The following is a 22,620-nucleotide window of genomic DNA, read 5'->3' as shown; positions in this document are numbered from 1 at the left end:
TGTGAGCTAAAAACAGGTGTATTTTACAAAAGTCGTAAGATTGGTGTGCACAAATCTCATAATGCTAACATGACATCAGGCAAGAACAAAATGTCTAATATTTGCTCTTGACATCTTGTCATGTTTACGTAACAGGATGTTAAAGCGACATTGTATGCTCACCTTGATGATGAATATGTTTGCCTCAGCCAGTGATTTTTGTTTTTTTTTTCCCTTTTGGGAAAAAAAAGTCCGGTAACAGATAAATTGGCAAAAATAGCAAGGCTTTTACTCAGATTGGGAATTCTTATAGTTAATTAATAACATAATTTAGAATACTTCTTCCTTTAATTCCATGTAAATATCATCAAACAAACTGTTTGAATGGTTAAATCATGGTGAAATGTCAATGTAACTAAGTTTTCCTTCCGCAATCATCAAAGTGCAAACTTAATTTGGTCATTTGGGGAATTTTTGGGATGATAATTGGGAAAAAAGATAGCATTTTTCAATTGGGAAAAGGTCCTTTTAGAAGTACTTTATAAAGAAGGAAAAAAATCGCTAGCACTAAAAATAAGCCACGAAACTCAGTAGATATTCGGTAGAGGGGCGCTATGTCATTGGTTAGTACTACCGAGATATCTACCGAAAATTGGCCAATCAGAAAATAACGTTCTTCCAAAATTGCCTACCGAAATTAAGAGTAAAGAAACAGGTACCGCCATATTGGATTAGATTTCTGATGTTGTGACCCAGATTGTAAATATCATCTGTTTAGATCGATTTTAACGTGATACAAGTTATAACATAAATAGGATATTGTAGGTAAGTTTATGACTAATTAAACTAGAGCTATCACTAAAGGTGATGAATGTACCCCCCGCATGCATTGACACAGTACATTGCAATTTGACGTACACAAGATTGCATAATTATGTGGACTGTATGTATATAGACTGTATGTATACAGTATAGTAACAAGAAACAAAGTCCCATAACTATGCAGAATTTTTATCTAAAAGAATGTAACATGCACCATGCACAACTAGGGTTGGTACTAATCACTTGTGTGAAGTTTCATTAAATTGTGTGTAAGGGTTTGGTAGATTAGGCACGCACAAGATTGCATATGCAGACTGTATGTACATAGTATGTTAACAAGAAACAAAGTCCCATAACTCTGCAATTTTTGTCGCTGAAAGAACTGTACATGCCCCATGCACAACTACTGTTGTTACTGATCACTTGTGTGAAGTTTCATTAAATTGTGTCAAGGGGATGAGGAGAGATGGTGGGCACAAGATTGTGTCTATGTATATAGTATAGTAACAAAAAAAACAAAGTCCCATAACTCTGCAATTTTTTTTTCTGAAAGAACCTAACATGCCCCATGCACAACTACTGTTGTTACTGATCACTTGTTTGAAGTTTCATTAAATTGTGTCAAGGGGATGAGGAGAGATGGTGCGCACAAGATTGTGTCTATGTATATAGTATAGTAACAAAAAAACAAAGTCCCATAACTCTGCAATTTTTTTTCTAAAAGAACCTAACATGCCCCATGCACAACTACTGTTGGTACTGATCACTTGTGTGAAGTTTCATTAAATTCTGTCAAGGGGATAAGGAGAGATGGTGCGCACAAGATTGCGTCTACGGACAGACGGACAGACAGACAGACAATCTGAAACCAGTATTCCCCCACTTACAACTTTGTTTTTGGGGATACAATAACACCGACTTTATGTGTGTGTGTTACGTTTTTTCTATGGATAATTGCTTCAGAAGTAATTTCAAGATTGTAAGTAGGTCATGTTTATTTACATTTATGATCTTTTTTTATTTCTCTGGGAACCAACGATATACACAACTGATTCTGCAATTATGACTGAGGATAAGTAGTATTGGTATTCCTGAAAGTGATAATTATGGAAATCAACGTCTGAATTACGCTGTTTACTAAGAGGATATATCACTTTTTGTGTGACATTTCGTCACGAATGTGTAAAGTAAAAATGGTCTTTGTTTAAACTAGTGGCCATTAATTTTGAGACATGAGGGGTAGTCGTTGTACAGATCGATTTAGACACATATAAAGTCTCTTACATATATAGGGCTATTATTTGATTATATGTCTAGCACCTATAGTAGTTAGTTATTTACACACAAGTACAATATAAACAGCGAGTGATATAAATGTTATTGAAAAGTCTGCCTTTTCCTTTAAGACAACACCTGTATGACAGTCTGCAGTTTAATATCTCAACCAGAAAACTTGGTGAGAGGCACTGAAAGGTATCTAAGAAATATTGAGGGCAGTAACCGGGTTCAAACCTTGTACCTCTATTTGCTAGGCCAACAATATCACTATATACATGCTGTCCAAAACTGATGTGTCGCTGTAGTAATGCGAACTGCAAACAACATGAATAAAATGTCACTTATTCAAACTTCAGTGTCATGGAGCCAGTTTTTAGGAGGTCGGTATCCGGGAAGCTCTCTCTGGCAGACACTTATGAAGCCATTGCCATTAGAAGTGAGCATAGAGAGAGAGAGATTACTCCAAGGCATTGCCTGCTGGATTGGTCAGGAAACGACCAGAGGCTGCTGTCAGACACCTGAATGGAGATTTGAACAACAAAATACATTTGCTTGGACAGTTCACCATACAGTTTGGGAAGTTCAGGTATAGCATTTATTACGAATAATCTGAGTTAAAACAGGCAATAATCTAGATATTTGCTGGACAATTTCGGTTGTAATAGTAAATATCTTTCATACTTTCATAAACTATCATAAGACAAAACAAGAGCACCGCCTTGCGGGTGCTGACGCTCATCTGATTTTTTTTGTATAATAGAAATATTGTCCTACCCATGATTTTCTAAGTCTAAAAAGGGCCATCATTCTTGCAAAAAGCAGGATATAGTTATGTTTCTTGATGTGCAGTGTCCACTTATGATGGTGAAAAACTGTTGCAAGTTTTAAAGCATTGCCCCCGGCACTCTTGGATTATGATCTTTTAATTTAGGCCAAATTTTAGCCGACGAAAATTAGCAAAAACCATACAAAAACACTGAAAATAGTACCTTTTTGTGCCAAACAAATAGTTGCTTTAAGATAAAATGTCCTTGCATTTTACAATATGAAGTATTTTCTTTATTTTTCAGAAATAATGCGGGAGAAGTATGGGGCAGAGGAAGCTCTTGTGAGGTTTCGTTTGAGAGACTTAATGAAGCCGTCACGGAATAATGATACTGTCTAAAACAGAAAAAAAGGTGTATATAAAAAAACAGAAAAAAGTGTTTAAAAGCAGAAAGACAGTATAAAAACAGAAACAGAAAACTGTGTATAAAAACAGAAAGAGAAAATTTACTCTGTATATATGTTTATTGTTTAAATAATAAATTTAATGTTTCAGATATTTTTGTTTGAGTCATCTTTCAGTGATGCTCATCGAATATTGATTGTTGACAAACCAGTGTCAAAGGTACATTAAAATGATGAAAATGTCAAGTTCTGGAGAAAGGTTACATCTAATAATTTTTTTTTTTTGAAGTGATGTACATACATCAGAATGTATAAATTCTTACTTTTAAACTGTAAATGACATCTGAAAATGTCCGCGGAAAATTGTCCGCATATTTCCGGATACAATTGTCCGCATAGATCAATTATTTCCGCATACCTTTGTCCACATATTTTTGTATTTTCCGCATACAAATGTCCGCATATATCTGTTGTCTCCGCATACAAATTTCCACAGATTTCCATTACAAATGTCCACATACCTCAACATTCCTTTTACAAAAATTTTCTTAGAATTGGCGGAAAAGATGCGGAAATTGTGTTCCAATACTCCGCATAAAGTTTTCCACATAGTTTCCGCATGAATATGCGGAATATCTGTGGCCGGGAATAGCTTTGATAGTTTATGAGAAAAGTTGACTTAAACATAATATTCAACCAAGAAAATGATTTTTCTAAGTCTAAAAGGGGCAATAATTATTGTAAAATGCAGGATGGAGTTATGTTGCTTGCTGTTCCGGGTCAGCTTATGATGGTGAACAAGAGTTGCAAGTTTTAAAGCAATAGCTTTGATGGTTTAAGAGAAAAAGTTGACCTAAACATAAAACTTAACCAAGAAATCTGATATTTTCTAAGTCCAAAAGGGGCCATAAATCTTGCAAAAAGCAGGATGGAGTTATGTTTCTTGCTGTACAGGGTCAACTTATGATGGTGAACAAGTGTTGCAAGTTTTAAAGCAATAGCTTTGATAGTTTAGGATAAAAGCTGACCTAAACATAAAATTTAACCAAGAAAACTGATTTTCTAAGTCCAAAAGGGGCAATAATTCTTGCAAAAAGCAAGATGGAGTTATGTTTCTTGATGTACAGGGTCTGCTTATGATGGTGAACAAGTATTCCAAGTTTCAAAGCAATAGCTTTGATAGTTTAGGAGAAAAGTTGACCTAAACATAAAACTTAACCAAGAAATCCGATATTTTCTAAGTACAAAAGGGGCCATAAATCTTGCAAAAAGCAAGATGGAGTTATGTTTCTTGCTACACACAGGGTCAGCTTATGATGGTGAACAAGTATTCAAAGTTTCAAAGCAATAGCTTTGATAGTTTAGGAGAAAAGCTGACCTAAACATAAAACTTAACCAGGCAACGCCGACGCAGACGCCTGCTCAAGTGATGACAATAACTCATCATTTTTTTTCAAAAAATCAGATGAGGTAAAAATGCATTTTTAGCTAATACTGCTACTAAGAAAATTCATAGGACTGTGAAAGAATTTCGAATGTAAAGTAATAAAATAATAAGTTATAGTATATTTAATTTCAATAAAAGTTATCTTTCATGATAAATGTATACTGATCAGGACACACTTAAGCAGGCTTTTGTCATTCTCATCCATCAGATGTCCGTCAAAATCCCGAGACGAACCTCTGATTTATTTCTGTCGTTTATTTGGTGAGCATGCGCACTCGTAATTACTACCGAGAGAAGTTTCAGCCAATCAATGTTCGTCACTATTTGGCACGCAGAATTGAAATTTCAAACAATATGTAAGCAAGGTAGTTGCTAACGATGGATAAAGGCGATATTCCATGATTTCGATAAATAAAGATTTATTTCTGTTATTCGATGTTAAGAAATTTACCTGAAGAAATAATGATATGCCTCGTAAGTCGGCATCGATATGAATGGACGCGGTCACGCTTTTCACGGACGATTTTGATTGGTTCGCTACATTTTGTCGCGAAACGACGCTGATTGGCTGAAACGTTTTACCTGTAATGTAACCAAACCACAAATATCGGCGAAATGTGCCAGAGGTTCATCCGGGGAACCACGGTAGACCTCTGGTATGCGAGAATGGCTTTTGTAGAAATGTAAAATTTCTTAAAATTTCAGAAATGAAACATTCAAATGGATTGTATCTAATTCTCTGGGCTTAGTGCAGCTTTTATGGTGGTTTCCTCACAGAATGATCCAGCATCCGCTGATGCACGATGGGTAAATAAGATGGCACTCAAGAATTACCTGAGTTTATTCCCAGAGGGACTAGAGGCTATCAACATCAAGAAGTTAGAGAAGCAGGGTTGTCAGGCGCCTGCTAAACCCTCGTCTCAACTGGTTGGAGGTATTCTTTGAAAAAATTAATCCTTATCCTGACACATTTCCTTAATTTGTCCATCTTTCAGTTTGTACATTATCATTTACTGTGAAAACGGGTTCTTACCAAAAAGATACTGATACTGACTAAATGGCAAACAGTGCACTTCATGATCAGACTGCATGGATGCTGACTGATCATGATCTACACTGGTCACAAAGGCAGAATGAGTCTTGTTAAGCATGCTTAGGGTTAATAATTTCTTATTATATATTACTAATTAGATTCTTTTAAAGAAACAAAGCCGCAAAATTGTACACAATGCATATTATAATGTTTTATATTACAATGTTACTATTTAAGTTCCCTTAGTTTTGAAACAGGGTGAATTAATCAAGACAGTTGTGCTGTGTGACTTTTCGTTTTATACATGTTTTTAAGTAAAATGTTTCTATTTATCTTTTAAATCAGAATGAGCTATTTTTCGATGCATATAATTACGATGCTTTATATCATGTCGATGTGACGTCAAGATGATATTGTTGTAATGATTTAAGCATTGCTAATCATATATGAACAGAAATTAATGCACATTGATGTTAATTTCAGCTGCCACTGATCTGATGTCTGACACAGATGACAACGAGTTGTCTGCGATGGCAGAGAAGATAGAATTTGACCTTCAAGGTACTATAAGTTTATTTAAGAAGTGATTTTTTTTTCATGAGAAGTTCATGAGAAATAAAAGCAGAATAGGACTGGCAAATCCATGAATCATGCTAGTGATGCATGATTCTGTTTCCTATTCTGTCGGTCATTTTGCATGAAATCTGAAAAAAAATCAGTTCTAAAATTTATATTTTCTTTCCATATGTAAACAGGTTGTAATTAAAAAGCACACATTTGTTGCATTAAGCATTAAAATCAGCTTCCTGGCAGACGGAAGAACTGCAACATCATCTAAGGAACATTCTCCCCGACTATATGAAGATGTTTTCGAAACAGCTGCTTTGTCTGTTCATACAAAATGAACGTCTGTTCATACAAAATGAACGTCAGTATTTTCAATGGAAAAAGGGGAAAGGTACCTTTACAGAAGAAAAAGGCCTGCTGCTCTGCCGCGTACTACTTGCTGCGTACATGCTGTGGACTACATAGTACACAGGATGTACGCTGGAGGAATTTAGTATGCAGGGAAATAGTACGCAGCACATACACTTTTCACATGCAAATGAGCCTGCGGTGTACTGCCCCTGCGGCTTACATGCTGTGTACTCCTGCGGCGTACATGCTGTGTACTCCTGGCCCGAGTCCTGCGGCGTACATGCTGTGTACTCCTGCTGCATACATGCTGTGTACTCTTGTGGCGAAACTGCTGTGATAATGTAAATTCCTTACCCCACCAACTTTTGTATGCAAATGCTGATCATTTGGACAGAAAAAAACAGAAAAAAGATAAGTGACATCCATCAATAAGTATTTACCCTTACCAAAATAATGTAGATTGATGTTATCAAATAAATTAGTATGCTTTTCTTCATCCACTTTTCAATGAAATAAATCAATTTTTGTAGCATGTAATTTGGTAAACATTTGAAGAAAATGGCGTAACTGCATCAAGGGGAAACAACTTTAATGCAACTAAATATAAGTGTTATGATGTACTATAGACGATGTGTGCGTAGTATGTATTTATTTTGATTAAAATCCATCTGAGAAAAATCTAGGACTGGAATTATATAAGCATTTATACACTTTTACGTCTGTAAAAAGTAGCGCACCAAAAAATTTTGGATTGATTTTTTCCAATGGGGCGAGCGCAATTAGCCAAAAACGTTCTGAAAATATACAAGCGGCAAATCCCATGAACAACTTTTTAATTTGGTGAGGCCTCAATGAGTTAACATAATGAGCATTAAAGCCTTTATAAAACATGATAGAATGGTGTTTTGCTTAAGAGTATTCAAATAACAGTGAGAGCTATTAATTTTTCTCATTCGGGCGCTGTTGAGGCATTATCTTGGTAATTATTTCGTGTATTACAAAATGTAATGCAACAAAGTTCAAATAAGGCTTTTCAATTATCCAAGTTAGAAAGCTCCAGGATTAATTCAAAATGAAAAAGAATATACTTTTACACTGCATGCAAGGTGCAGCTCAGAAATCACTAAGATGTAAGCTTCACAAATAAACATTGCAAATAGTTTGGCAAATTTTCATTGTTCAGAATACTGGTAATCTGAACTATTCTATGCTATTAAGATAAAAGTTACTCGGAAATCAAGTTCTTGCTTCCAAAAAAAAAAAAAAATTGTACGAATCCTTCCTGTATGAAGTGTACTTCAGACTTTTACCTAAAAAAAATCAAAGTATAAACACCAAAAGAAAATGAACAAGTCCCTCCCGCGTATATGAAGTTTACTTCAGACTTTAACTTATAAAAAAAAACTAAGTATAAATGCCAAAAGAAATTGTACAAGTCTTTCCCGCGTATATGAAGTGAACTGCACAAATTTCAAAGTATCTGCGGTGTACATGCAGTGTACTATTTTCTTGTACAAGTCCCTCCTGCGTACATGCAGTGTACTCCTTAAATTTTCAGAGTCTGTGCTGCGTACTTGAAGTGTGCTAGTGACCTCCTGTGTACATGCTGTGTACTCGTCGAAATAGTACGCGGCATGTACGCGGCATGCGGTGTATGTAAAATGTACTCCTCTGGCGTACTACTGTATTCGCGGCATATACACAGCAAATACGCAGCATGTACGCCACAGAGGCTTGCTTCTGTAAGGGTAATGTGCGAATGTAAATATCAAATGGCCTGACCACAGTGTTTCCATATCTTAAGAAATGTTGAGATACAAAAGCAGTTTTACATGTAATTTTCAGATTGAATTATATGGCAAAAGATTTGATGGTATAAACGTTCAGTACTTTGCACATGTAATTATGAGAAAAAATAATTAATGAGGAATGAATTAATGAACGCTTGCTAACTGATCAGAGTCTGTCTCGTTTGAGAGCAGGCCGCCTGCTTAGCTCAGTAGATAGAGCATTGGTCTACAGATGCGGGGTTGTGAGTTCGATCCACGGGCAGGGTGTATGTTCTTCATGACTATTAAACATCATTGTGTCTGTAATCATTAGTCCTCCACCTCTGATTCATATGGGGAAGTTGGCAGTTACTTGCAGAACAGGTTTGTACAGGTACAGAATCCAGGAACACTGGTTATGTTAACTGTCCACTGTTGCATGACTGAAATACTGTTGAAAAACGGCATTTAACCCAAAACAAACAAACATTCTGCAAGATAATTATAATGAAAGGAGCCTTTGTATCAAATGAATTTTGTTTCCAGTGAAAATTGGAGAGTGGGTAAGACCACTGACTTACTCACTAAAAGTAAGCCTTTTTCTGATTGAGGGTCATAGGTATGAGCCATCGCTTACAAGCTGACTGTGTGTGAGAATGTTAGCAGTTTCTAACAGAGGGTAGATGTCTAGTACTGGTTCTTCCCAGGGACGATAGTTAGGTAACTGCCGGTTTGTATATAAATGACATACTGATTGAGTGGAGATGTGTTGATACTTACAACAATTTTTAGAATGTGTTGAATATATGTTTAAATGAAATGTTTTTCTTTTGTTTCACAAGCTGTAGATGCTGAGGCCTAAATAATACATATTTTTGTTTCCTCCTGCATAGTTCATTTTTGAATGGATCCCAGTGAGATGTTAATTTCTGTTTGGGTTAAAAATGTATATATAAGTAATAAGTAAAAATTCAGGTTTTTTTAATAAGTCATTACCAGTCAAATTAATATCCTTATTTAAAATTAAACAGGGCCACTCCTTTAATAGCAATTTTTTAATGCAAGAGGGAACAAAGGGTATTTTAAGTTTGGCCTAGGTAAGTATGGTATTAATTTGTAGTGGTGGTGTCAACTTATGTGCTAGTGGCTTGTAACTTTACCGAAAGTAAGAAAGATCTGGTAATCCTTGTCATTAGTACTGTACACAGGCCAGGAGGAATAGGGAAAATATTCTAAGTCAAGAGCCAATGAAAATCAGTTATTCTGACTTCGAGTCTATTGGAGTGTCACAGGACTTGTTATTTTAGACTAGAGTGACTTTGAGTGGAATTTCTTGAACACAGTTGAAGAATTTTTTACTGTCTGTTTTTAGACTCAGGACTGGAAGTCATATTCCTCATTGCCTGGACTATACTTTTATAACCAACAAAATTCATAATTTTCCACTGTAAAAGTGTTCACTTTTTGGGTTGCAGTGTGGTTTTTAGGCTGGCAATATTCGCCAGACTATTATAACCATATCTCAGGTCTTCACAAAGTTCAAGAGGTGCTGAGACTGACAACACAAAATTTCTATCAAGCGCATTTCAAAAAGTTCGCCACGATTGCCAGTTTTACTAAAAAGATGTATAAAGAATGTTAGATTTACATGTATCAATAAATGTTTTTGCACAAATGTAATATAATGATTTTTTTTTCTTACGAAAAATACTTGAAAGGAAAAGAAATATGACTATAAAGGCGTTGATAATTCCATATTCAAACTTACTACGCGTTTCTTATGTTTTATTCATTAAGCAGGTAGAATCTAAAGAAAACATGGGTGAAGTACACTCAATACAATTTGTATAACCATGCTATTCCAGATCATCAACAATTAAAAGAACATAGGAAACTGAAATATCATTCTTTTTATGATGAAAGAGAACATCTTAAATGAGAAAGAATAACTAGTTGCAAATATCGAATCAACCTTGAGGGTAGTACTCCCTACACAGAAAATGGAATCGGTTGGCCATTTCCGTGATTTTTTTTTCCCCAAAGAAATTTTATTTTTCATTTTCAATTTTCAAAAAAGGACTGATTTGGTGTTGAATTTCAAATCTATTTATGGTTTAAAAAAAAATAATAAAAAATACGTAAAATACATCAGGAAATCAAAATAAGGAATGTAAATTGTACGGATTTCAGGATTTCATGTAAAATCTGACAACTGATTTAACAAGAGCTCGTCGAACACGAAATGCCCCCCTTGATGCATTCAGTAATTGCACAAGGAACAGAAATTATATGCTCACTGTAAACACAAATTCCATTTCGGAACACAAAACTATGCAAGTGGTTCAAATTTGAAGTCTGTAGCTTGAGAAATGTGAAAGTAGGTCACTAGGTCAAAATCAAGGTCAAATTTTATTTTGGAACAAAAAACTATGCATGTGGTCCAAATTTGAAGCCTGTACCATCAAAAATGTGAAAGTAGGTCACTAAGTCAATAACAAGGTCAAAGTTTTTTTCAGTACACAAACCTATGCATGTGATCCAAATTTGAAGGCTGTAGGTACAGAAATGTGGAAGTAGGTCACCTGGTCAAGATCCAAGTCAACTCATGTCAAGGTTCATCTTGCCACTCAAAACTATACATGTGGTCCAAATTTGAATGATGTAAGTTATGGACATGAAGATTCTAAGTTTTTCCCTGTATAAGTCTATATGAACCATATGACCTCTGGGGCGGGGCCATATTTGACCCAAGAGGGATAACTTGAACAAACTTGGTAGAGAACCACTAAATGATGCTACATTACAAATTACCAAAGCCATAGTCTTTGTGGTTTGGACAAGAAGATTTTCAAAGTTTTTCCCTATATAAGTATATGTAAACCATGTGACCCCCACGGCGGAGCCATATTTGACCCTTGGGGAATAATTTGAATAATCTTAGTAGAGGACCACTAGATGATGTCATATACAAAATATCAAAGCCCTAGGCCCTATGGTTTTTCCTATATAAGTCTATATAAACCATGTTACCCTAGGGTAGGGGCCATATTTGACCCCAGGGAAATAATCTGAACAATCTTGGTAGAGGACCACTAGATTGTGCTACATACCAAATATCAAAGCCCTAGGCCCTATGGTTTTGGACAAGAAGATCAGAAACCATTTAACTGTTCCTGGCCAATGTAACCTTGACCTTTGACCTAATGACCTCAAAATCAATAGGGGTCATCTGCTGGTCATGGCCAACCTAACTATCAATTTTCCTGACACTAGGCCCAAGCGTTCTGAGTTATTGCCTGGAAACCATTTTACTGTTCCTGGTCACTGTGACCTTGACCTTTGACATACTGACCTCAAAATCAATAGGTGTCATCTGCTGGTCATTACCAACCTCCCTATCAACTTTCGTGATCCTAGGCCTAAGCGTTCTTGAGTTATCATCCGGAAACCGTTTTACTGTTCAGGGTCACTGTGACCTTGACCTTTAACATACTGACCTCAAAATCAATAGGGGTCATCTGCTGGTGATGACAAACCTCCCTATCAACTTTCATGATCCTAGGCCCAAGTGTTCTTGAGTTATCATCTGGAAACCGTTTTACTGTTCAGGGTCACTGTGACCTTGAGCTTTAACATACTGACCTTAAAATCAATAGGGGTCATCTGCTGGTCATTACCAACCTCCCTATAAACTTTCGTGACCCTAGGCCTAAGATTTCTTGAGTTATCATCCGGAAACCGTTTTACTGTTCCTGGTCACTGTGACCTTGACCTTTAACATACTGACCTCAAAATCAATAGGGGTCATCTGCTGGTCATTACCAACCTCCCTATCAACTTTCGTGACCCTAGGCCTAAGCGTTCTTGAGTTATCATCCGGAAACCGTTTTACTGTTCAGGGTCACTGTGACCTTGACCTTTAACTCAAAATCAATAGGGGTCATCTGCTGGTCATAACCAACCTCCCTATCGACTTTCATGATCCTAGGCCCAAGCATTCTTGAGTTATCATCCGGAAACCGTTTCACTGTTCAGGGTTACTGTGACCTTGACCTTTAACATACTGACCTCAAAATCAATAGGGGTCATCTGCTGGTCATAACCAATCTCCCTATCAACTTTCATGATCCTAGGCCCAAGCGTTCTTGAGTTATCATCCGGCAACCGTTTTACTATTCAGGGTCACTGTGACATTGACCTTTGACATACAGACCTCAAAATCAATAGGGGTCATCTGCTGGTAATGACCAACCTCCCTATCAACTTTCATGATCCTAGGCCCAAGCGTTCTTGAGTTATCATCCGGAAACGGATTGGTCTACATTCTGACCGACCGACCAACCGACCGACAGACCGACCGACCGACATCTGCAAAACAATATACCCCTCCTTTTTCAAAGGGGGGCATGATAAGAATTCTGGGATTTCCCTTCAGAATCTTGTGAAAATATTCTTATATTATTATAAAATCATGCATCCTATATATTGAATAAGAAGATTATATCTTTTTCGCAAAACTCTCCCATAAAATGTTATTTTCGTAATCCTTCCAGTTTGCCGAAAAAAGGCACGCTATCTTTCGCGGGCTTTTGTCACAACAACAACATTGAGCGAGTCGACTAGTGTATTTGTCAGAGTTTTAGAGCAAAATCATAAGTAATTTTATCAATTTATATTAGCTGTGTACATTATATATTCAGTATGTAGAAATGTATTGGGCTGAGGTTGTTTTTTTTTCTGTTGAGTGCTTTGAAAATCGAATATTATTGCACCGAAGGAAAAGTTCTCCACCAGCCTAGGTCTGCGGCCCTGTGTAAGTGTTAGTTGTTTTTGTAAACTCTGGTAAGAGCGAATATTTTACAGTTACAAATCATTTCAGCATTTCCTGTGAAAATCTACTGCATAACTGCTCAGTCTTTACTGTGTTCCTTTGACTTTGTTTGTTTTGTCCTGTGTTCGGAGTGGTGTATTAGTAAGTTAACCAAATTACGACTATTAATTGTCGTGTTGTTTCCGTCACATATCTAGTCCGATACATGACCTCACACGTGTTTCAGTTTCTTTTTTACAGACACGTGATGAATTTGGCAGAAAGCCAGGGCGGAAGTACGAGTAGCTGTGCATCACATATGAGCGAAACACGAGGCTACAATGGGGAAAATTCTGAACGGGATATGAAACAACAGTTGGCAGAGTTCGGAAAGGCAACAAAGGGCCTAAAAACATTGGCGGAAGCAGTGCAGGTCATGAGGAAGGACATATCTGAGTTGAAAAAAACGGAACTGTGATTCGACGGAAGATAGTTCTAACAAGAGACAGAAAATTACTTCTGATGATCAACGATCCGGTACTTCCGGGTCAAGAGATCAGCTGTCTGACACTTCAGGTTTAGTTGATGATCATGATTTGTCTGAAGCCTAAAATAATGATTCAGATATTGATGATTTCATGAATGAAAAAGATGGAACAGACAACGACTCCCTGTTTGAAGAATTAGAGGAGTACTTCTCAGAACAAACAACAATGAGGGAAGAAACTAGTGAAAGACTAGCCAAAGTATCGGATAGAGCTCTAAGGGGAAAAGATAAAAACAATGGGGAAAAGTTGAAAGCTCTCAAAGAAAAACACAGAAGACCAAAAAACATCAACAACCTTCAGATCCCAACTGCTGAAGATGTTGTTTGGCGACAACTACAACCAAATACCAAAAACATAGACTATATTCTACAGAAGGCAACTGGAAATTACGCCCTAGCCCTTAATCCAGTCATCCGAGCCTTAGATTTGATCAAAAACAATGGCATAAAAGGACGAGAGTGAAGCCAACATCGCGGATGCCTTCAAAATCCTATATCTTTCAATTAAAGCAACAAACACGGCCAGACAGGAAAGGATAAGAAAGGACATTAAATCACAATACAAGCCTATCTGTGACATAGAACAGTCTCCTACTAAACTGTTTGGTGACAATATTCAAGAAAACCTAAAGAAACTGGACAGTTCCAAAGTGAACCAACTCGTGAATCCTACTGGACATGGGGAAACATTTCTTACCGAAGAAGGGGGGCGCCAGAGCAACATCTTACCATCCAATGAACCAAAGGTTTGCCCCCTAGGGAAATCAACCTCAAAGTAGGAGGGACAATATCAAGAAACGACCAGGATAAATACACAGAAAATAACTGTAGGTACATCAAGATTAAAACCAGACATTCAATTAATGAACACTCCTGACAACTTTATATCTGGGAAAACAAAATCTTATATAAACAATTGGTAGAACATCACTAATGATAAATGGGTATTAGATACTGTTCAGGGTTACAGAGGTGAAGTCGAAACTGAGCCAAAACAGAAAATTATACCAAATCCTTTAAAAATTTCTAATGAAGAAAGGAGAAAAATTAACATAGAAATTGAAAGATTTTTGCAGTGAAAGATTATTGAACCGGTTGATGTTGAAGACAGAGATGAATATATTTCAAACATTTTTATTCGACCGAAAAAAGATGGTAGAGTGCGGGTTATACTCAATCTCAAAACATTCAATGAAAAAGATAATTATGTCCAATATTCATTTTAAGATAGAAACTCTTCATTCTGCAATTAACAATATGCGACAAAATTGCTATTTTGGCTCAGTTGACATTTCAGACGCTTTTTATTCTATTCCTATTGATGAACAAGATAGAAAGTATTTCAGGTTCTTTCATGATGGAAATAAATATCAATTCACAGCCCTTATAATGGGTCAAGCAACTTCTCCCCGAGTCTTCACAAAAATTTTATAACCAGTTTTCGCAAACCTGCGAGCAAGAGGTCATGTAAGTACCATACATAGATAATTCATGTCTGCAAGGCAATTCATATTCTTCTTGCTTAGACAATATACATGATACCATCCATCTTACGGACTCACTTGGCCTTACAGTGCAACCTCAAAAGTCTGTATTGGTTCCTTGCCAGAAAATTGTCTTCTTAGGTTTTATCTTATGTTCCATTACAATGACTGTCAGAATGACTCCAGAAAAAATTAAAGAAATCATAGAATGTTGTGAAACCATGATCAAAAAGAAAAGGGTCACGATAAGAGAGTTTGCACAGCTCATTGGCAAATTAGTAGCTTCTCAACCAGGGGTAGAATATGCACCCCTTTTCTATAAACCTTTGGAAAGGGTTAAAGACAAGATGTTGACTATACATAAGGGCAACTTCAATAGCTTTATGACAATTCCACAGTCTGTATACCCTACCATAACTTGGTGGATAGAAAACCTTCAATCGGCCTTGAAATGTGTGTCTCATGGAGCCCCTAATATGATACTTTATTCTGATGAGTCGAGCACTGGGTGGGGAGCATACAATAAAACTGAAGAAAAAAGGATCGGGGGGATGTGGTCACTAGCAGAACAAGCCCTTCACATTAATCTGCTGGAATTGAAGGCTTGCCATTTGAATTTATTGATGTTCTGTAAGAATGCCAGAAACCAACATATAAAAATTTACATGGACAACACAACAAGTTGTGCATATATCTCTAAGTTAGGGGGCAAAAAATCAAATGCTCTAGCTAGGGAAATTTGGTTTTGGTGCATCGAGAGGAAACTTCATCTCACGGCTGCACATATAGCAGGTCACAAAAATGTTGAAGCTGATAAAGAATCTAGGATCATTAATGATGACTTAGAACGGTCTTTATGTTGGCAAGTTTTTGAAATAATTACACAACTTCACCCAGGGTTATCAGTAGACCTGTTTGCATCAAGACTAAATTTTAAATTGCAGAAGTATGTTTCACGCAGACCTGAACCTAACACATATGCAATTGATGCATTTTCCTTGACATGGTCACATGACTTCTATTACTTGTTTCCTCCTTTCAGTCTTCTGCCACGAATCCTGCAAAAGATAGCAGAAGATCAGACGGAAGCAGTGTTAGTTGCACCAATACGGCCAACTCAGACCTGGTGGCCCAGCCTCCTTCAAGTGATAGTAGGCGAATGTTACAACCTGCCAAGTCCTCAAAAGTGCCTGTTCTTGCCGAACAAGCCAGACCGGAAACATCCATTGAGAAAGATGAAATTCAGACTTTTTCGAGTATCAGGACGGCGCTCAAAGATAAAGGTGTCCCTAAACAAGCTAGAGATATCATTCTTAAGTCATGGCGAACAGGCACTAAACAGCAATACAATACCTACATTTCTAAGTGGTTCAGATTCTGCTATGATAAAATTGACCCCTTTAAACCTTCCATAAATCAGGTCCTTTTGTTCTTGTCAACACTTTTTGAAGATGGACTAAAATACCGGTCTTTAGGGGTGGCATGGTCAGCGTTAATCTGTGGTAACATCGAAATAAGTAAGTATGAAGAACTTACACGGTTCATGAAGGGAGCCTTTCATGGAAGGCCACCTCAACCTAAGTATGCAGTCACATGGGATGTTCAATCAGTTCTGAACTATTTAGACTCATTAAGGGACACTACACTGCTTCAATTGTCTTGTAAATTTAGTATGCTGTTTCTGCTTCTGACGGCACAGAGGTGCCAGACACTGCATCTTATTAAAATACAGGACATTGATTTGTCCAATGACCAGATACATATACAACAGAGACATATCTTGAAACAGTCTAGACCTGGTTTTCAACCAGATCCAATTCATTTAAAAACTTATAGCAACAAGAGCTGTCTGATGACAGCGCGCTCGACTATTCGAAGAATTGACTGCAGAATGGGGTCAAAATATTTCCACGGATATTCAGACAAAAGAAATAAATAGATTAGACAAACGTTCCTGTATTACTTTGATTTCCATAAGTCTTGCACTAAATGGCAATATATGAGCCAATTTGAGAGTCCAAAAAGGGCCATAATTCAGTCAAAATAGTTATGTACTCTTGCCTACAGATGGAAATCATAATGATAAACGAGTGTTCAAAGTTTTATGCCATATGTCAAATAGTTTTGACAAAACATGGCTTTGTATGAAAACAGAACCAATTTCAAAGTCCAAAAAGGGCCATAATTCAGCCAAAATAGATGACAGAGTTATGTTCTCTTTCCTACAGATAGAGACTATTATACTAAACAAGTGATAAAAGTTTCAAAGCCATATGTCAAAAATATGAACTGGTACGAAAAACTTAACCAAGATTTCTAAGTCAAAAGGGGCCATAATTCAGCCAAAATCCTTGATGGAGTTATGTACTCTTGCCTATAACTGGACATGGTGATGGTAAACAGGTGTTGAAAGTTTCAAAGCTTTATCTCAAAAGACTTTGTCAAAATATGAACTGGTACGAAATATTAACCCAGATTTCTAAGTCAAAAAGGGCCATAATTCAGCGAAAATCCTTGATGGAGTTATGTGCTCTTGCCTATAACTGGACATGGTGATGGTAAACAAGTGTTGAAAGTTTCAAAGCTTTATCTCAAAAGACTTTGTCAAAATATGAACTGGTACGAAAAACATAACCATGATTTCTAAGTCAAAAGGGGCCATAATTCAGCCAAAATCCTTGATGGAGTTATGTGCTCTTGCCTATAACTGGCCATGATGATGGTAAACAAGTGTTGAAAGTTTCAAAGCTTTATCTCAAAAGACTTTGTCAAAATAGGTGTGACGCCGACACGACGCCATGCTGAGTAGGATAGCTCTACTTATTCTTCGAATAGTCGAGCTAAAAACAGAAACTTATGCATAGTTCATACGCTCAGAGAATATTTAAAACGAACTGCAGAATTAAGACAAGGATCAAAATTACTTATAAGTACAGTCAAACCTCACACAGCGGTCTCAAAAAGCACAATAGGTAGATGGGTCAAAATCATTATGCGAAAGGCTGGCATTGAAGATAGTTTTGGAGCTCATAGTACTAGGTCTGACGCTACATCTAAGGCGAAATTGCAAGGAGTTCCCTTGCAGAACATTATTAAAACTGCAGGTTGGTCTAAAGCAAACACTTTTGCAAGATTTTATGATAGACCAATATCCAAACAACTCACTCTGCAAGATGCAGTTTTAGAGAGTTAATTGAAGGTTTCTACAAAAGACAATAACAGATATTTTAAAGTGTATCTCAATGACATGTTAAATGTAACATGTGTATTTTGCAGTTATAAATGTAATGTACAATAGTTATATATGTCTATATTGATATGCTTTCATAAAATACAAATTTGATATAAACACTTTTAGTCTTATTTGATGACTTCTATTTCATTATGAAGGAACATCTCTGAAATCTCTGTGGGACCCATTAAGGAGTTATGCAGGAGATGAAATTAGAAAATTAAACGAGACTTACCTAGTAGGGTGAAGTTTAGTTGAAATTTCATCGACTGCAAACTCCTTAAGGGCTCACACACCCTCCCTACCCTTCCCATGCTACATATTCCTTCATAAATAGGTCATGATACTGTACTCCTAACTTAGGAGTGTAGTACCATACCCTTTCCTCTAAAGACTGATAAGCCTTGTTGGAAACTGCGTGATCTCTCTGTGTGAGCCCTTAAGGAGTTCGCAGTCGATGAAATTTCAACTAAACTTCACCTTACTAGGTAAGTCTCGTTTAATTTTCCAATTTTCTTCTATGTAACATAATCCTTCTACCTTAAAATACAATATTTAATATATGCAGGTGTCTCCAGTCAAATATTGTCAAGAGGGCAGTTTAGCGGTCAGGTGTCTGGGCCTAAAGGACGAGTCTGGGCTGGCGAAGGTAGCCCTTTTCAGTGACCTTGCTGAAAAGACTTACAGAGAGTGCAAAGTTATTGAGCTGTCTGGTGTGTACAAGAAGGAGCACCAGTCGAAAAAACAGCTGGCCATGACTCATGGAACAAAACATCAGGTTAGTGTAATGAAGTACATTAACTGTCATCATAAACTTATATGTAGTTTCAACTAAGCATTTTTGAATAGACAAAAGGAAAAATAAACAAAAAAGCATATGACTAAGCTGTTCTTCAAAGAGAATAGCATGCATGTTTTTTTGGTTTTTGTAAATCTTTCTTATAAGATCATTTCTCTGGTTAAGTTGGTATATTTTTATGCCTTTAATAAATAGGCCAGTATCTTGACTCATGTTTTACCTCGTAAAACATTGGAATACAAGTAACATTAAACAACACAAAATACAACTATGTTAGTTAGAGTTGTTTAGGTTTAAAAAAAACAACTTAAAATTCATTTGTGAAATTGTGACAATCAAATGCACAGACCTGTGAAAATTAAATTGTGCATCTGTAAATGTATGTTTCCGACTAAATCTTTTTGGAACCTTGCGTATAGTGTTTTGCTTATAGATCACCTTTGTAGCTCTCTTTTCATTAATTCATCACTGTTTCACTTCATTTCCAGTTCTTACCTGATGACACTGTGAAAGTCGACATAACTGAAGGGGACTCTGAGCACTTCAAAAGTGATAAAGATTTTTGTCTGGAGGACAATGAAATTCTGTCAAATTTTGAGCTGGATGCCATATATGAAGTGACTGGGTACGACTGTTGTACCAAACAAGGTAACTTCACAGACCAGACAATGTTTGTTTTGGATATCAAATATTTTAATTCCTGCTACACTAGTCATTATATAAGACAACTACATTGACCTCCTCGTGTGGTTCAATATATACATATTGAATGTAGCTAATGTTCATGGTACTTGTTTAAAATATGATTTCTGTATCATATATTTATGATCTTGTAACATGTTTTTAGCTCACCTGTCACATAGTGACAGGGTGAGCTTTTGTGATCGCCCTTCGTCCGTCGTCCGTCCACAATTTCTTGTCTGCACAATAGTGGTTTCAATTATGATTTTATTTTAACCAAACTTGCACACAACTTGTATCACCATAAGATCTTGGTTCCTTTCTTGAATTGGCAAGATCCCATGTGTTCCAGAGTTATAGCCCCTGAAAGGGCCAAACTTAGCTATTTTGACTTTGTCTGCTCAATAGCAGCTTCATTTATGATTTGATTTTAACCAAACTTGCACACAACTTGTATCACCATAAGATCCATCTGTCTGTCTGTTGGTTAGCAATTTCCCTGCCGCTCTGTAACTCTTGAACCCCTTGAAGGATTTCAAAGAAACCTGACACAAATGTTCACCTCATCCAAACGATGTGCGGAGCGCATGTTTTGGATGGCTCACTTCAAGGTCAAGGTCACATTTAGGGGTCAAAGGTCATATGGCTTTGTTTTGTGTGTATATTGCTCTGCATTTGCATTCCATTGCAGTGCTCTTGTTTTTATTTGGCAGATCCTTCTTTTGTTCACTTACAATAATTTTTTTTAATTACTTCCCTTTTAATGTTACTATAAATAGCTTATTAGTAACTATTTTTATTACTGGCCGTAGGGAAAAACCGAGACCACTTTCCTGTGGTACAACATGGATGGTACCTCCAATTTATAAGTGTATTTTGACGTATCTATACCTTTAAGAAAATTTCAACTATATTTTCTCATTCTTTTGATTGATCTTGATTATGATTTTTTGACCTTCTTGTCCTTAAATGCAATGATGACAGGTGAGCGATATAGGGCCATTATGGCCTTCTTGTTTATAGTACTATAAACAGTGTAAGGTTGCTAGATTTACAGAATACAAAAGATTTTGCTTTTTATAAGAACTGGATTATGTACTGAAAACTGTTAGAATTTCTCTCTCAACTGTGTAAAATGCTAAACAAATTTAAATAAATTTAGTTTACAGAATTTTTGGAATGCAAATAAAGAATAAATTGCTTAAGTGTTCATTTATGGTGAATTTTGCCATAAGAAAAAGTTTGTGGCTGGCATATGCCCTCTCTGCCAGGGGGATCAGAAAGGGCGGACATACCTCGCAAAAGTTTCGATTATCGGTGATAAAAGTCAAAGGGAGATCACCCTGTTCCAACGTGACTTGGAGAAGCTATTCGGTACTTTTAAGGACATAGCTGATGAAGATCAACTGATTCTTCAAATGACTGACTTGTTGCCAGTTAGGTTCATGGGAAAACTGACCGGCAACAGTTTGTATAATATTCAGAAAACCTAATAATGTAGGTTGTCTATTTTAACTCACCCGACTGCCATCATGTCTAAAAAGGGATATGTTTTTTTATTACGGGGTTTTTTTTTAGCTGCTGATACATATTGTTTTTCATGATGAAATCCTGTTGTTCAGTAACCTTAGGCATTTGTGACATATCTATAACTACACAGTTTGTTAAAATTTGAAGAGTTTTGAATATTTAAAGACTTGCTCCAGTCCTATACTTTTAATCTTATTGCCACTGAGAAAACATGAAAATCCTGTCTATGAGCCATATGACACCTGTCAAAATAGAGTCTATTTTAAATGATATTCTTTATAAAATACTATTGGTTTTGCATGCTAGTATCGCATGTTGCTGTTAACTGTAACTTATTTTAATCATGGTTTCCATACATGCAGTAGAATTTGAATAGGTGCCGAGCAAATATTTATTTTTGACGTTTTTGTAAATGTACATTACTTGCAGAAATTTACTTAAATAACATGTTTAATTATGAATGTCAAATTTTGTGATATATGTAACTCAAGAGCTGACTTTGACATTTGTAATCCCATTTAGCCTTTTTTACATGTCCGACTTAAAGTTTGGCTGGATTTATTGACATGAAATCTGTGTTGTTGTTTTTTACGAGCAGAAGATAAAAGATAACGACATCATATTTTTAAAATGATGTTACAATTTGTTAAAGCTTCACCTAGCAAAACAGGTACTAAATTATGACTGAATTATAATATAGTGCTTCAGTGTTTTGAATAAATCTCTTTTTTTAGTAACAAAAGAATACTGTATTTTTATAATACCTCAAGTTTTGAGAGACACTCTGTACTTTTGTAAAATTCATCATTTATATATTTGTAGTCTGAAGGCAACAAGCTAATTGTTCATTGGACATTTTTCTCATAAAAAAAGAGACAGCAGATATTTGAAATAAGACATATACATTCAGCTTGTTAAATTTTTTTTGTACACAATTTTGTTAATAGTTTCTTGATAGTTTTCTTGGTTTATTTTTTCCTTTCAGCTCACTTAACACTTAGCTACTTGTTGGCAACTTTAATGTGCAAAAAATATTGAGTATTGTATACTTTCTTTTCAACTTCTGTTAGAGCCCCATTTTTACTTGCAACAGTTTAGACACAGATTAGATTATTTCACAT

At 36.2% G+C, this 22,620-nt stretch overlaps 2 protein-coding genes across 2 annotated transcripts; both read left to right on the top strand.

The window, feature by feature from the left end:
* The first annotated feature begins 15,421 nt into the window (after positions 1-15,421).
* Positions 15,422-16,672, top strand: LOC128549987 (uncharacterized). Its single transcript, XM_053527802.1, has one exon. The coding sequence runs from the start codon at positions 15,422-15,424 to the stop codon at positions 16,670-16,672; it is 1,251 nt and encodes a 416-aa protein (XP_053383777.1).
* A 2,259-nt stretch (positions 16,673-18,931) lies between these two features.
* On the top strand, positions 18,932-22,326 carry LOC123535655 (uncharacterized). The gene is made up of 3 exons (XM_045318395.2): positions 18,932-19,267; positions 19,777-19,936; positions 22,322-22,326. Exons 1-3 carry the CDS (start codon positions 19,052-19,054, stop codon positions 22,324-22,326), a joined length of 381 nt encoding a protein of 126 aa, XP_045174330.2. The 5' UTR covers positions 18,932-19,051.
* Positions 22,327-22,620: the final 294 nt, after the last annotated feature.

Source organism: Mercenaria mercenaria, chromosome 17 (genome assembly GCF_021730395.1).
Source record: "Mercenaria mercenaria strain notata chromosome 17, MADL_Memer_1, whole genome shotgun sequence".
Lineage (NCBI taxonomy): Eukaryota > Metazoa > Mollusca > Bivalvia > Venerida > Veneridae > Mercenaria > Mercenaria mercenaria.
The sequence above is the reverse complement of the archived record's forward strand: the minus strand, read 5'-3'. Positions and strand labels throughout refer to the sequence as shown.

Coding starts and splice junctions, on each gene's coding strand:
- LOC128549987 (XM_053527802.1), top strand. CDS start 15,422: ATGACTGTCAGAATGACTCCAGAAAAAATTAAAGAAATCATAGAATGT.
- LOC123535655 (XM_045318395.2), top strand. CDS start 19,052: ATGCAGGTGTCTCCAGTCAAATATTGTCAAGAGGGCAGTTTAGCGGTC. Junction 19,268..19,776: donor CTCATGGAACAAAACATCAG/GTTAGTGTAATG, acceptor CTTCATTTCCAG/TTCTTACCTGATGACACTGT.